At 38.1% G+C, this 16,238-nt stretch overlaps 1 protein-coding gene and 1 pseudogene across 1 annotated transcript in view; both read right to left on the bottom strand.

Annotated features, from left to right (window-relative positions):
- Positions 1-724: 724 nt before the first annotated feature.
- Positions 725-1,683, bottom strand: LOC125913269 (ras-related protein Rap-1A-like; annotated as a pseudogene).
- A 1,442-nt stretch (positions 1,684-3,125) lies between these two features.
- Positions 3,126-16,238, bottom strand: part of FMO5 (flavin containing dimethylaniline monoxygenase 5) — a 34,845-nt gene continuing 21,732 nt past the window's right edge. Inside the window, exons 5-8 of the mRNA XM_049618367.1 lie at positions 15,933-16,132; positions 10,049-10,401; positions 8,241-8,313; positions 3,126-5,577 (exon numbers count right to left, since the gene is read on the bottom strand). Coding sequence (XP_049474324.1) covers positions 5,232-5,577; positions 8,241-8,313; positions 10,049-10,401; positions 15,933-16,132 — 972 coding nt within the window. The 3' untranslated portion in view covers positions 3,126-5,231. The remainder of the gene's footprint in view (positions 5,578-8,240; positions 8,314-10,048; positions 10,402-15,932; positions 16,133-16,238) is intronic.

Raw genomic sequence — 16,238 nt, 5'->3', positions numbered from 1 at the left:
AGAGTTGATTTATTATATATTTTAGCTTTGAAAACTATAGAAATCAGTTATCCCAGTTTTTTTCCTGTAAAAGACTCACTTTTGCAAAAGATTATGCACAATTTTAATTAGAATATAATGACAAGGGTATTTCATAATTTAGTTTTGAGAGAGACCGACCACGAGTGGGGGAGGGGCAGAGAGAGAGAGGGAGACGTAGAATCCGAAGCAGGCTGAGCTGTCAGCACAGAGCCCTATATGTGGCGCTCGAACTCACAAACTGTAAGATGATGACCTGAGCTGAAATAGAATGCTTAACGGACTGAGCCACCCAGGTGCCCCCATAATTTTTTAAATACAAAATGAAGCCAGTGACTCAAAAAGTTATCTGGTGCAATGGGTTTGAGGGGAAATTTCATAATATGTATCATTACAGATATGAAGTATAATGGTTCAACTTTTTTAGTGCTGGACAGGGAAGAATCATGATAAAGAGGTCAATATGAAATCATTTGATTACAGTAGTACTATCTAACATTTGAAATGCATCCATGCTCTTTTTTTGTAATCATATTAGAGTCAAGTATATTTATTTTCACATCTGTTATAACTGCTATTACAAAGGAGACATACTATTATTTTCCAAGTGATAATACAGAGAGCAATTTTTTTTTTCTCCAGGGAAATTGTGCAACCCAATACAAGATTTAAATTCTTCACCTAATATATAAAACAGGAGAAGCCTCTTCAGATTTAATTTCTGAAGTCTGGAATGCTCGTATTTCCCAGTTAGGCCACAGTTCATTCCTGTAATCTGGCCCAGAGCTGCTGCTTACTGCGGGTCTAAAGCGGCAGACAGTATTTCTTTTTGGGCTTCTTCTTTTCCACTGGTGTTTTTCTTTTTTCTTAAAAAAAAATTTTTTTTTTGATGTTTATTTTTTAGAGAAAGAGACAGAGAGAGACAGAGTGTGAGTTGGGGAGGGGCAGAGAGCGAGAGGGAGACACAGAATCCGAAGCAGGCTCCAGACTCCCAGCTGTCAGCACAGAGCCCGAAGCAGGACTCAAACTCACAAGCTGTGAGATCATGACCTGAGCAGAAGTCAAACACTTAGCTGACTGGGCCACCCAGGCGCCTCTCCCCACTGGTGTTTTTCTATTTATCTGTCTGACCAGGTCATAAAAGATCTTATTAATGTTGATCTTTAACTTTGTAGTAGATTCTAAAAAGGCATGGTCATACCACCATCTTCCTAACCCTTTTTTCCTTTTTTTTTTTTTTTTTTTTAACCATCTGGCTAAATTCTGACCCTGTTCTTTGCCAACTACTTGCTCATCTTCCAGGTCACATTATTGCCAGCTAAAATCATTGGACATCTTCTGCATCCTTAACCCATACAATCAGTTCCTTCAGGTCCTATAAGTCATGAAACACGGACTGAGCTGTAATAGGATATGCTAGTGCAAACCTTTGGCCGTTGTTCATACACAAATCCCTCATTGCTATAAATTCCTCTGTCCTGCTGTGTCCAGGATTTCAAGCATACACCGTTGGCAATCTACTTTAGCTTGCTTTCTGAAGAATTCTGGAGGAATCTTCTATTGTTGGGTCATATTTTTCAACAAAAATTCTGGGAACAAACTGAACTGTGAGATCAGATTTCCCATGCCTCCTGAACCAAGGACCACTAGCTTATACTCACACATGACCTGGTCTGTTTGAATCCTGACAATCTACTCAATACCACTGAAGTTACAGTGACACACACACTGTTATACACAGAGTAAACACCCTCTGATCCAGTCATCCCACTTCTGGGAATCTATCCCCCACTTGGGTCTGGGCCTCCTCCTCCCTCCCTCCCCTACACAGTGGCTGTGCTGTGGCTCTGCTCAGGCTCTGGGTGGTGGTGGTGCTGGCAGTGGTACCTCCAGAACACACTCACATGCCTGATATTTCTGTAATTTTTACTTGGTGTCCTTTGTATGTTCCAGGATCCTATCCAATGTTCTTATATGCAAATGATACAATGGGAAAGGGATATAACCTTTCAACATTATTACAAACGCAAAGGATGGTAAAGTGATGAATATTAGTACACATTCATCAGCAATGAGGGCTTTGTATCTTGAGTTGTTTTTAGATACATTACATTTAGATGTCAGGTCTCTTTAGGGTCCTCTGTACTATGACAATTTCTCAGACTTTCCTTGTTTTTGATGATCTTGATAGTTTCAACATGGTTAGCTATTTTGTAAGATATTCCTGAACTTGGGTTTGTCTGACGTTTTCTTATGATTAGATGGTGCTATCATTTTTGGGGAGGAAGACCACAGGGATAAAGTACCCTTGTCATCACATATTAAGGCTGCATGACTATCAACATGACTCACTGGTTATGTTCATTTTGATCATGCACCTGAGGCAGTGTTTGTCAGATCTCTCCACTGTAATGTTATTTTTTTTCCCCTTTCCATACTGTTCTCTTTGGAAGGAATATACTCTCTGTAGCCTATACTTAAGGAGTGGGGAGTTGTGCCCCATTTCCTTGAGGGTAGAATATTTATATAAATTGTTTAGAATTCTTCTGTATGGGAAATTTGTCTGTTCTACTCCACTTATTAAATTACTCATTTATATATATCTGTATGGATTCATTGATATTTTTTATACTTTATTATAATCCAATATTAGGTCATCTGTTTTGTGGCTCAGATTGTTCTACCTTTGGCCATTGAGACCACTTTAGGTTGGCTTCTGTATCCCTTTGACATACCCCCATCAGTTTGTTTTTTGAGCACTTTCTTACTTTCTTGGCATAATAAGACTCTGTGTGTGTGTGTGTGTGTGTGTGTGTGTGTGTGTGTGTAATATGATGGGAAAGTGATATAATGGGAAAGTGATATAACCTTTCAACATAATTACAAAAGCAAAGGATGGTAAAGTGATGAATATTAGTACACATTCATCAGCAGTGAGGGCTTTGTATCTGGAGTTGTTTTTAGTTTGGTTTCCTATTCATATCTTACTTTTAGCTTGGTTTACAAGTTAACCAATGATTTTTTCTGTAACCTTGCATATTATAAATAAAATGAGAGAGTCAATGAAGTTATAATTACATACTTTTATTTAAAGAGGAAATTGGGGTACTTATTGCTGATAACTGGTAATTACATTATCAAAGGGCTGTTCATTCAATAAGCTTACATGTTAAAAAAGGCAAATTTATATGTTAAAAGAAGGAAATGAAAAAGAAGTAAGCAACCTTTACTTTTGGACTAGAATAATCTGCAGATTGTAAGATATTGAGTCCATTTTTAAAAGATGATAAATCACCAGTATCACAAATTTTAGGGAAGGAAAAAGACCTAAGAAGTAATACCATTTCTTTGTTCTCTAATTTTCAAAAGACATTTCTACCTGTAAATTAGGCCAATAGTTAAACAGCAAATAGTCAAATGAGCAAATAGTTAAATGATTAGGAGCAAGTTGTAGTTCTTACATTTCTGGTTCTCTTATGTGCATTTACATTGGGAAATAATGATTTCTAATGTTTCTTTAGCTGTTCAGATTTGTCCTTTGGTTATATGACAGGCAGCAATGTGAAAATGTATTGCATGACAGCTTATTTATGAATACAAACCTGGCTGGTACATCTAGTCCCATTGTTGATGAAATTTGGTGTGCCCAATAGCTAACGCTTGTTTAACTCTGTGAGACAAGAACAGAATAGAGCTTCTACAAATGAGAAAACAGGATCAACAGCAGTCCTGGGACATAAACGGGAGTCTCTGCTTTTCATTTGCTGCTTTTCAGAACTACATTGTATGCCATTAAGAGAACTGTTTTTTTTTTAAGTTTTTTTTAATGTTTATTTTATTTTTGAGAGAGACAGAGACAGAATGCGAGTGGGTTAGGGGCAGAGAGAGAGGGAGACACAGAAGCAGAAGCAGGCTCCAGGCTCTGAGCTGTCAGCACAGAGCCTGATGCGGGGCTCAAACTCACGAGCTGTGAGATCATGACCTGAGCCGAAGTCAGACACTCAACCGACTGAGCCACCCAGGCGCCCCTAAGAGAACTGTTTTAAGCAGACTGCCCCTGTATTTAGTTAGTATCAATCATGTTTTAATACATAAATAACCTCTTTGAATATTGACTACTTAGACTCTGTGTGTGTGAGGGAGTGGAGAGGAGAAAGTAGGAGTGAGGGGAGACAAATGACATTTGTAGGCCATACCACAAAAGTTGGCAGCTATGGATCACATTTTCTAAGGCAAAGTCTTGTTGGATCCTAATATGGGAACTAAGAGATCAAAAGAAGATCAGACAGCTAACTTAAAATCCCAAGTTTTTCAGCCAAGTCAAATCTATTCACAGATGCTGGATTATTAGGATGACCCCTGAGCATAGAAAGTTGAAGGTAGTTTCTTCATTGAGAAAATAAAGAGAGATTGCTTAGGGGAAAAGAGTAAAAAGGACGAGGTATCAGACACACTAGTGAATCACTAGTGAAATAAAATGTTTTAAGTGTCTATATATCTTATCTTAGATGAATATAAGACCATTAATTCTCTGATCTCTCAGGAAACCTACATTTAGTTACAGTATTAAAAACAAAACATTGAGCTATTTTTTTTTTCCTTAGAGAGAGAGAGAGAGAGAGAGAGAGAGCAAGAGCACACTCAACAGAGGGGCACAGGGAGAGAGAGATCTTAAACAGGCTTCACGCTCAGCATGGAGCCTGACACTGGGCTTGATCTTACAACCCTGGGTTCATGACCTGAGCTGAAATCAAGAGTTGGACACTGAACCGACTGAGCCACCCAGGTGCTCCAAGATTGAACTTCTAATAGAATATCAAATCCTATCAGCAGCAGAGTTCCATGCAGTCACCCAGTATACAGATATTGACTTCTCCCCACCATAATATTGACAACATTTATTAAGCACATACCACATGTCAAGAAGTCTGCTAAGGACTTACAAAGATGACTGAAAGGATACTTGAGCTCATAGTCCAGGGGTTATTGAAAGGAAAAAGTGGTGGGTCACAAGAGGACGGGAGGGAAATCAATATGAATGAAAAGCTAGAGTCTCACTGTAGGGAAAAGAGGAAAGAAGATTAATGCTTTGGCAAGAGAAAAGTAGATTCCTGAACAATGTGAAGCCGAGAGCTGTTCAATCTCATCAGATTCTGAAGGCATCTCTAGATGCAGCTTTCCAAAGAAAACTGGGGCAATGACAAATGGGACAGCTAAAAGTAGGTCACAATTATAGCAAAGAAAACAACAGCCAGCATACACTTAGCCATTGTTATTGTTGAAGTCGTGGAATTAGTGTGTTCGATAACTCTTGTCATCAGTGGCTTCCTGATACGATCTTCTGTGGTGAGGATAGCTTTTCGGGCTCCATCCCATTTTCCAGGGCCTTGCAGACGATACTGGATTGGAGTGCAGGGTCCCCAGATGATCTGTATTGCCAATTTGGGGTCAGTGAAGGCCAGAGACAGCAGACTGGGCCTGACACCCACCAGATCAGCCAGCTCTTCCATGGTATCTATATAGTCTCCCTGAATGGTATGGCGTTGGCTCTCCACATACCTGAAGCAGAGAAGACAGAAGCCATGGCCTGTCAATAATTCAGTCAATTAATCAGTGCTTTCTGATTGCCTGTTATTGGCTCCGTATTTGGCTAGGAGCTGTAGAAAACAAAGAAGAAAGGAAAGACATTGTCTTTATCCTTAAGGACCTTATAATCTACTGGAAGATAGAAGATAGATACACATAAAGCACAAGAGAATATAAGATTTTTGGTATATTGTGTGGTTTTAGATTGCTAAATAGAAATGTTAGAAGAGGGTAGTTAAAATAGAGCAGTATGTCCTTGAAAGATGTGGAAGACATATCTGCTAGCAAACAGCAAAGTGTTACAAGTCAGGGGAGCAGCAGAGTAAAGGAATAAAGCAGGAATGAGTGTGGAATATGAGCATAGAATATCTGTGGGTGCTACCTACAGTAGAAGAGGCATGTTGTGGAAAACAAAGATGGATAGAGAGAGGCAAATATAGCAGATTCAGAGAAGACTGATGTTATGAGAAAACTCACCACAAAAAATTCTCAAATTTGGGATCCTCAATTGTTTTATGAGGCAGTGGTAGTGGAGTCCACAGAGCAGGACTTCCCTGGGCCAGTGCTAATTTGGAATCCTGAAAGGAGTGGGGGGATGACTTATCCCACAAGAGGTAGTGGACGTCCAAACAGAGCCAGGTGGAGGCATTACACCAAGTGCAGATTTGAAGAGCTAGAACTTTTTAGAGGGAAAATGTGGTAACAGATACTTGTGGCAGGAGTGGGATTTAGAGAGCTCACTGGTAACTTTTCTTCCTATAATGAAAATAAAACAAAGAAGAGTAGGACAGAAAGGAAGGAAGAGAAAAACCCAGTCAAACTAATTGAGATTAGATGGGATTGCTTGAGGAATCCAAAAACAGGGACAGGAAAAAAATGATAGAAAATAAATTTGAGGTAGAATTAGTGAGATAGAATTTCAGAGGAACTGACAGATGGTCAAATAGCAATTTCCTGAAATGGGACTAGTTTCAAAGAGAAGTGAAGACAGGAAAGAATTTGAGAGCTTCCCCTTATGGATGTTATGTTGGCTGAAGGGTCTGTAGGCATACATTTATCCTTCAGTGGTGGGTCAAGAGCTGAGTATTCATAAAGGTTTATCAAAAGGGATTCACTTGTACCAGCCTTGTAGGGTTGTTGGGAGGATTAAATGAAGCCATGCATATAAAACACGTAGTGTGCATACACAGTTGACCCTCGATAAAACGATAAACGTTAAATTGTATCTTTGGGGACTGCTCACAGTCAAAAGGTAGTTAGACAAAAATAAGTCAGGGGAAAGAGAGGCGGGAAGTTGAAATAGGATATTTACTGCCAGAAAAGCAAGGAAAGAAAGCACTCCAAGAAGGAAGAGACATTTACAAGCACCAAACTCACCAGTGAGAAGAAAAATGGAATTGGTCATAGATGACCTTCAAGAGAACAGTTGCAGAAGGATAGAAGTTACAATACAGGAGGCTTAGGAGGAAGAAAAGAATGAGAATTTAGAGCATATAATGTAGAATATTTATTGTAGAAATCTGGCAGTGAAAGGAGAAAAACAGCAGAATACCTGGAAAGGCTATCAGGGTTAATTAAAAACTTTCTCCTCTTCCCAGACAGGGGAGAGTTATGCTAGTAAAATCAATGAAAGAAAACCACCTCTTTGGGCCTGGAATGATTATACCCCTAACTTTTGCACAAAAATTTAGGAACTTACCATCAACTTCCACTTTGTCCAGATAAAAATCACCTAGTGTATAAACTCAAGTTCCGAAATTCAGATGGCTAAATTACCATGTTGGCCCAAGCACTAAGCAACTAGCTGATGTTATCACCTTCCCAAATCACAAAGACTGTTCACACCATGAGCTGCTGTGACCTGAGGGTGCTGTTACATGATGACAGTTGACAAGGTAGCCTATGCTGGTTGGTTTTTTTGTTTTTCTTTAAGGAGTCTCTATGCCCAGTGTGGGGCTTGAACTCGTGACCCAGAGATCAAGAGTCTGATATTCTACCAACTGAGCCACCCCTGTGCTCACCTGTGCTGATTTGTAGATATACCTACAGATTTGTGACTGGGCCATATCTTCTTCCCATTAAATCATTGACCCTCTTCCTTTGTCTGGCAGCTCCACTAGCATTTCAAGTAATCCTGCCAAAATTAATATACCTGATTTTCCCTCCATGTGCTTTTTCCTATCTTTCTTTCAGGTTCTAATCGTAGGATTTTAAATGCCTTTCTGTTCTTTTCCATGCATATTCAAACCATTTGGTGCTATTTCCCAATTTTATTGCCACACAAACTATCATTTCCCTTCCCTTCAAAATATAATCTAAATCCTGGACCACCTGGGTGGTTCAGTCAGTTAAGCATCTGACTTCGGCTCAGGTCATGATTTCACAGTTCATGAGTTTGAGCCCCACATCAGGCTCTGTGCTGACAGCTCGGAGCCTGGAGCCTGTTTCAGATTGTGTCTCCTTCTCTCTCTGTCCCTCCCCCACTTGTGCTTTGTCTCTGTCTCTCAAAAATTAATAGACATTAAAAAAATAAAAAAAATATAATCTAAATCCTTAAAATAACACGAGGAAGATAAACATAGTCCAATGTTGCTCTAATTAAGAACTAAGAAGGAAATTACCACACACTCTCTTACCTTTTTGCCATTTGCTCTTGAGTCTTAGCTATCTCTGCTTTCATTTTGCTTTGTGAGGGCAATGTCTTTAGCCCTAAAGAGAAAAATCAAAATTTTAAGTGTAAGATTACCTCACTGACAACAATAATCCTATTAACAATTACTATGCCATGGCGAATTCAAAGAAATACAAAATAATTTTTTGTACTCGAGTAGGTTACAATTCACTGGATCACCTTCCCCTATCACCACCACAATATGATGCCATTAAGGACAGTAACTTACTCTATTCTATCTCTTTGGGAGAGATTTCTCTGATTCTGTCTTCCAATCAATATCTTCCTCCTCCATCTTCCAATTGGGAAATGAAATATGGACATAAGGAAATGATAAATGGCCCCAAAAGTATGTGAAAAATAAAGAGCAAAATAAAGGGCAGGGTACATTTGTACTCTTAGTAACAAACAGGCTTTACCACAGAGAGAAGGAAGTAAAAATGAACTCTTGATCCCATTTTATGACTAAAGTCCTATGAAAGATAAGGCTTTCCTCTTCTGTTTGGATTTTTCACAATTTCAGAGGCAGCCCATTTCATCTTGAAATGGCAACAGCTGACAAAAAACAGTTGGCGTAGTTGTTTTTAATTTTACACTGATTTTGCACAGCCCTAAAAGTTTCACTCCTTTGGTGAACCCTTTGAAGTGATACTGAGCAAATCAAATCCTTCTGCCATGGGCATTCTCTTTTTTTTTTTTTAATGTTTATTTTGAGAGAGAGGGAGAGAGAGAGCATGGGGTGGTGCAGAGAGAGAGAGAGAGAGAGAGAGAGAGAGAGAGAGAGAGAGAAAATCCCTCTGTGCTGATAGCACAGAGCCCGATGTGGGGCTCGAACCCACAAACTGTGAGATCATGACCTGAGCTGAAACCAAGAGTTGGATGCTTAACCTACTGAGCCACCCAGCTGCCCCTGGCATGGGACATTCTTGAAATATTTGAAGGGAACTCTTCTGTCTCTCCTGAATCTTCTGTAGGTAAACCTCTCCAGCTCCTTCAGTTGTACTTCAAATGGTAGGTGCATTTTCAAATCCCTGAACCATTCTTGTCTCTCTCCTTTTCATGCACTCCAGTTTCACTTGTAAAATATGTCTTTGGGTATGGGCTGACCAGTTTAGAGAAGAATAGTTGTAAATTATAGGATATTACAATTCTTTAATGATGCTAGATATAATTAGGCCGTTTAGAAGCCATATCATTCTCCTGATTCATGTTGAGCCTACTATCCCAAATCCTAAAGTTTTTTCTCATGTTCTCCTAGCCAAAACTGAAACAGGGGATGTTAAAGGGGGAAAGTAAGAATTTGAGAGGTTGAATCTTATACATTCTGGACTAGTCTTTAACCAGGTCTTAATTTTTGGCTGAAATCAATCACACCATTTCTGTATTTGCTTTTCTCTATAATGACTTTTGCTTCACAAATATATATATATATCAGTTGTCTAAAATATAGATGAGTGGATTCTAGTCTGGAGTGCACATTGGAATCAACTGAGGAACACTTTCTTAGCGATCTATGTCTGGCCTACCCCAGACTTTTAAAATAAACATCACCAGGCAAAGCATGCCTATTTTGGGCAAGATTTTCCAGGGGATTCCAATATATGTCTATGGTTATAAATTATTACTTTATATTCACTCAAGAATAATTTTTGAGCACTAATTTTATGCCAGGCACTATTACAGTCATACATACTTTCTACCTATTTAAAAGCAAGAACATAAACATAATTAAACATACCATTAAGTAATTAGTCAACTTGTCTGGTCACTTACCTTTAAATACTTGAGTGACCCAGCGTCCTTGGAGCTCTGAAATCGGCATAATGGCACCCAAAGGCTGGATCAAGCCTATGATTGCAAGAGTTGGCTTTTCCAGGTTAGGAGGGAAGACATTTTTATATAGGGATATCTTGTTTTTGACTACTTGAACAGAATCTTCAAGAAAAGGAAAGGCAAAAGTATAGCCTGTGGCAAAGATAACAGCATCAATGTCATCCTCCCTGGAGCCATCTTCAAATAGGGCGGCTGTCTCTGTGAACTCCTTCACATTTCCTTTCACCTTCACCAAGCCAGAAATTATACGATTTGGCAGTTCATCATTCACTGTTGGATGCTGACTCAGAGCTCTGTGAGTGGTGATAAAGATCAAAAGGAGAAATGAGAGATAGAATGTTAGTAACATGTAAGTAAAATTCTACTTTGATGGAAGTAGTTAAACAATATGTCAATGGTCTCTCTCTTGGTCTATCCATGAAATGTGGGAAAGGTCTAACATATACCAGCTTGGAACAGATCTGGATCTCAGAGCAGAAGTTGGGCCCTAGATGGCACTGAAAGAGAAGATGTTGGAGAAGTAAAAGAAAAATGGTCTTATTTGAAGAGTGTATCTATGGTTGCTCAAGGAATAGTAATATGAAATGGCCACAGGCCTATAGTTTCTATCCATATATCAATAGGTCTGTAAGACTGGACTATCAGCATTCTTTTGAGTCTCATTTCCACTTTCAAACCACCACGAGCTAGAATTAGACCATCATTTTGCAAGCTGTATAATGAATTACATGTATTTAGCAATTTGTAAATGGATTATATATACACTCATTTATTTGAGTCTTACATAAACTCAGTGAAAGACCCAGCACAGGTGTCATTATCCAGGTTTTAGAGATGAGGAAATTGAGGCCTAAAGAAGTTAAGTGGCTTGCCCAAGGTTACATACAGTCTAGGATTTGAAATTTTATATCAAAATGTTTTTTTTTTTTTTATTAATTCCCTTGGGATCCCCTGGGCCTGCCTGTTAAGTAATATTTCCTAGAAACAGCATTTATCTTTCTCTCCAAACTTATTCTTTTTCACAAATAGTACCACAATCCACATAGTTTTCCAAGCCATAAAACTGTGAGTCTTCTACCTGTTCACATGGGCTTTCCCTTTCTCCTCTTAATATCCTCAGAATAGTTTTATCTATTCTCTGTGTTACCTGGACTGTTACAAGGGCCTCCTTCTCCATTCCCCTTCAGTTATCTTCTACATCATTTTCGGAGTAGTTGTTCCAAAATGTATTTATTATTAGGTTACTCACTTGTTTAAAATCTTTCAATGACTCTGGACTGTCTTCGATTCAAAAGTTTTATTTAGCAGAGGATACACAGGTTTTAATGTACCTGTTCAGTGAGGCTGGAGAGGTACTCAATCACTCTTTGATCTTTGCCATTTTATTATAGTCCAGCCAAACCAGGCTACGTGCAAGTCCAAGAGCAAAATGTATTTTTCATTATTCTAAGACCTTGTACTTAGAATGCTACTTCCTTACCCTATTTGCTTGACTATGTCTTATTGTTCTAAAACCCCAATTCATTTTGTAATCACTGAAGTCATGGATGCTACAATTTCCATAATTGGGTGAAATAAATGAGTGAAAAGTTGTTGAAGAACGTAGTCTCAAACTATCACCCAACTGATTAATTTCAAAGGAAGAAAATCTTTACAAAGGAGAAACCTGGTATGTGCCACCTTATTCAAGGCATCAAATTTAACATCATTAATACGTCATGTGGCTCCTGATGTGATCTACCAAGAAGGCAAAACCTGTAAATATTTGTAGCAAAAATGTTTCCCTTGAATATAGTAAAGGTAGAACAACTATGCAAGCCCAAATTTTGAGACTTTTTATAAAACAAGTGGCTCGATTCTTTTAAAAAAAATCTATGTCAAAAAATGGTGAATTATTTCAATTGAAGAGATTAAAGAGATATGACAATAAAATGCAATGGGGTAATGGGAATGCAAGCTGGTGCAGCTACTCTGGAAAACAGTATGGAAGTTCCTCAAAAAAGTAAAAATGGAACTACCCTACAACCCAGCAATTGCACTACTAGGCCTTTATCCATGGGATAGAGGTGTGCTGTTTTGAAGGGACACATGCACCCCCATGTTTATAGCAGCACTATCAACAATAGCCAAAGTATGGAAAGAGCCCAAATGTCCATCGACAGATGAATGGATAAAGAAGATGTGGTATATATATACAATGGAGTATTACTCGGCAATCAAAAAGAACGAAATCTTGCCATTTGTAACTATGTGGATGGAACTGGAGGGTATTATGCTAAGTGGAATTAGTCAGAGAAAGACAAAAATCATATCACTTCACACATATAAGGACTTTAAGACACAGAACAGATGAACACAAGGAAAGGGAAGCAAAAATAATATAAAAACAGGGAGGGGGACAAAACATAAGAGATTCTTAAACATGGAGAACAAACCGGGTTACTGGAGGGGCTGTGTGGGGGGGATAAATGGGTAAGGGGCACTAAGGAATCTACTCCTGAAATTATTGTTGCACTATATGCTAACTAATTTGGATGTAAATTTTAAAAAATAAAAAATAAAATTAAAAAAAAAAACAAACCCACACTTACATGATCAATTAATCTGTAACAAAGGAGGCAAGAATCTGAAATGGGGAAGAGACAGTCTCTTCAACAAATGGTACTGGGAAATTTGGACAACTACATGCAAAAGAATGAAACTGCACCACTTTCTTATATCATAAACATAAATAAACTTAAAGACCTAAATGTGAGACCTGAAACCATAAATGTCGTAGTAGAAAACATGGACATTAATCTCTTTGACAGTCTTAGCAATATTTTTCTGGATAGGTTTCACAGGCAAGGAAACAAAAGCAAAAATAAAGTTTTGGGACTACACCAAAATAAGAAACTTTTGCGCAGTGAAAGAAATCATCAACAAAATTAAAAAGCAACCTACTGAATGGGAAGAAATACTCATAAATGACATATCCAATAAAAGAATAAAATCTAAAATATGGAAAGGACGTCTATGACTCAACATTAAAACAAAAACAAAAAATTTTTAATTAAAATTAAATTAAAAATTATTTAAAAAGGCAGGAACCTGAAACAATTGTTTTACACAATGTATAAGTAGGAAGAATTTCAGGAGCAGCATGGTATGATCAATTGCTATTTAAAATATAATTTAATGTTTAATGTTTTATTTTAATATAATTTAATGTTATAATTTATTTTAATGTTAATATAATGTTGCACAAATATATATGCAATGCTGTATATTTAGACATGAATGGGGGTGGGGAGGAGCCTGGGAATCTAATGTCAATGTGTGGGGTATAATAAATAAAACTTGAAAGTTAAAAAAAAAATGCAGTGGGGTAATACCCGAAAGGATCCTGGATTTAAAAATAAAAGAGCTATAAATAGTATTATTGGGACAATTTAGGAAATTTGAATGTGATACATTAGATAATAGTATTTTATTAATGCTGAACTTCCCATGTGATCATTGTATTATGTTTATGTAGGAGAATGCCCTATTTCTTAGGCAATATATGCTAAAGAATGTAGGGTAAAGTGTGTTAGAGTGGCTGTAACATACTCTCAAATGGTTCAGGAAAGAATATGTAGTATTCATCTATGGATGGATGGATGGATGTGATATAATCAGATGGATAGATGGGATTTACCTATCTTCAGAGAAAGGGAGAGAGAGAAAGCAAATATAGCAAACTGTTACTAACAGGTGAATCTAAGTGAAAGGTGTATGGGTGCACATTGTACTTACTGTTTGTAGGAAGTAAATCTGAGCATTTAAAATGATAAAAAATTGGAGGGAATATATCAAACTCAACACCCAAAAAACAAATAATCCAGTGAAGAAATGGGCAAAAGACATGAATAGATGCTTCTTCAAAGAAGACATCCAGATGGCCAACCGACACATGAAAAAATGCTCAACATCACTCATCATGAGGGAAATACAAATAAAAACTATAATGAGATACCACCTCACACCTGTCAGAATGGCTAACATTAACAACTCAGGCAACAACAGATGTTGGCGAGGATGCGGAGAAAGAGGATCTCTTTTGCACTGCTGGTGGGAATGCAAACTGGTGCAGCCACTCTGGAAAACAGTATGGAGGTTCCTCAAAAAGCTAAAAATAGAACTACCCTACGACCCAGAAATTGCACTACAAGGTATTTACCCAAAGGGTATGCTGTTTCAAAGGGACACATGCACCCCAATGTTTATAGCAGCACTATCAACAATAGCCAAAGTATGGAAAGAGCCCAAATGTCCATTGACGGATGAATGGATAAAGAAGATGTAGTATATATATACAATGGAGTATTAGTTGGCAATCAAAAAGAATGAAATCTTGCCATTTGCAACTACGTGGATGGAACTAGAGGGTATTATGCTAAGTGAAATTAGTCAGAGAAAGACAAATATATGACTTCACTCATATGAGGACTTTAAGATACAAAACAGATGAACATGAGGGAAGGGAAGCAAAAATAATATAAAAACAGGGAGGGGGACAAAACATAAGAGACTCTTAAATATGGAGAACAAACAGAGGGTTACTGGAGGGGTGGTGGGAGGGGTTGTGGGAGGGGAATGGGCTAAATGGGTGAGGGGCTTAAGGAATCTACTCCTGAAATCATTGTTGCACCATATGCTAACTAACTTGGATATAAATTTAAAAAAAATAAATTAAAAAAATTGGAGGGAATAAAGCATTCAAAATCAGCTTCTAGAAATGCTTTCATAGTCTCTACCTCCTTGACTGTGTGGACTCCCATCCTTCATAACCCCATAGCACTCCATGCATTCATCATATTCTATTGTCTGTCTCCTCCTTAGAGTATTTAAGGTAAAATCCATTTTTAGAGTCTGACATTTATTGTGTGACCTCAGACAAATTAGTTTCTCTAAGTGTCAATTTTTATAACTGCAAAATGGAAATGAAAAATAGTACTAACCTTTAGGGTTGTAATGAGGATTAAATGAGATAATGTATTTAACTCCAGTCTAGCACTGTGCTTGTCTTCTATAAAGTCCTCAAAAATAAAGTGTTGTTATTTGTATTAGCATTACTATTAGGTCTTTAGTCTCTGTGTTCTCATGCCCGGTATAATGCTTGGCTCATTACGCGTGTTCAGTATTTGTTGGATAAATGAATGAACACTGCCCTCTGCTCCCATTTTGTTGTTTTTACTGGGCATCATGTAAAAACAACTTGTGGGGTGCCTGGGTGGCTCAGTGGGTTAAGCATCCACCTTCAGCTCAGGTCATGATCTCATGGTTCGTGAGTTCATGCCCTGCGTTCAGCTCTGTGCTTACAGTTCAGAGCCTGGAACCTGCTTTGGATTCTGGGTCTCCCTCTCTCTCTGCCACTCCCCTGCTTGCTCTCTCTCTCTCTCTCTCTCTCTCAAAAATAAAATGAAACCTTAAAAAAATTAAAAAGAAGTTGTATCTGAGGAAATAATAAAATGGTTAAGGTCAAGGAGAGTTATAGCTTGAAGATTACAGATGAGTAGATCTTGGACTCCTATGAGGGCAAAATACAAATCTGATCTCAGATCTGTGGATTTTCTTTCTTTTTCTTTTTCTTCTTTTTAGGAATCTTTGCACTCAATGTGGGCCTCAAACGCACAACCCTGAGATTAAGAGTTGCATGCTCTTCCAACTGAGCCAGCCAGGTGCCCCACAGATCTGTGGGTTTTCTTAATGTATGGGTAGGGGTAGTTCTGTTAACCTGTGCCAACAGTCCTTGTTCTTGTGCCTTGGCTATTACTGTCCCACCCCCATCCTGGTAACATACCTGTGTTTAGGCTTTAGGCCAAACATTTCATGGTCAAACCTTTGGTTCATCTTTTTCTCCAAAAAATTGTTTGCTAATGATTGACCACAGATATTCAAAAGAAAATGTTTAAATCGAGAAGAGACTAACACATCAAGGGGATATCCATAGTCTGCTACACGATTCAGGATCCAAGACCCTCTCCTGGTGCTGAGGAAAACCTGGGGCATGGAAAAAAAAAATGGTTTGCTTTTGCCATTCTGGCTCATAATCCTTTGATAGCACCTGCTCTCTTCAAGATTAAGTCCAGACTCATTCATCTCTCTT

This window comes from Panthera uncia, assembly GCF_023721935.1.
Source record: "Panthera uncia isolate 11264 chromosome C1 unlocalized genomic scaffold, Puncia_PCG_1.0 HiC_scaffold_4, whole genome shotgun sequence".
Lineage (NCBI taxonomy): Eukaryota > Metazoa > Chordata > Mammalia > Carnivora > Felidae > Panthera > Panthera uncia.
This window is presented reverse-complemented; position numbering and strand designations above follow the sequence as displayed.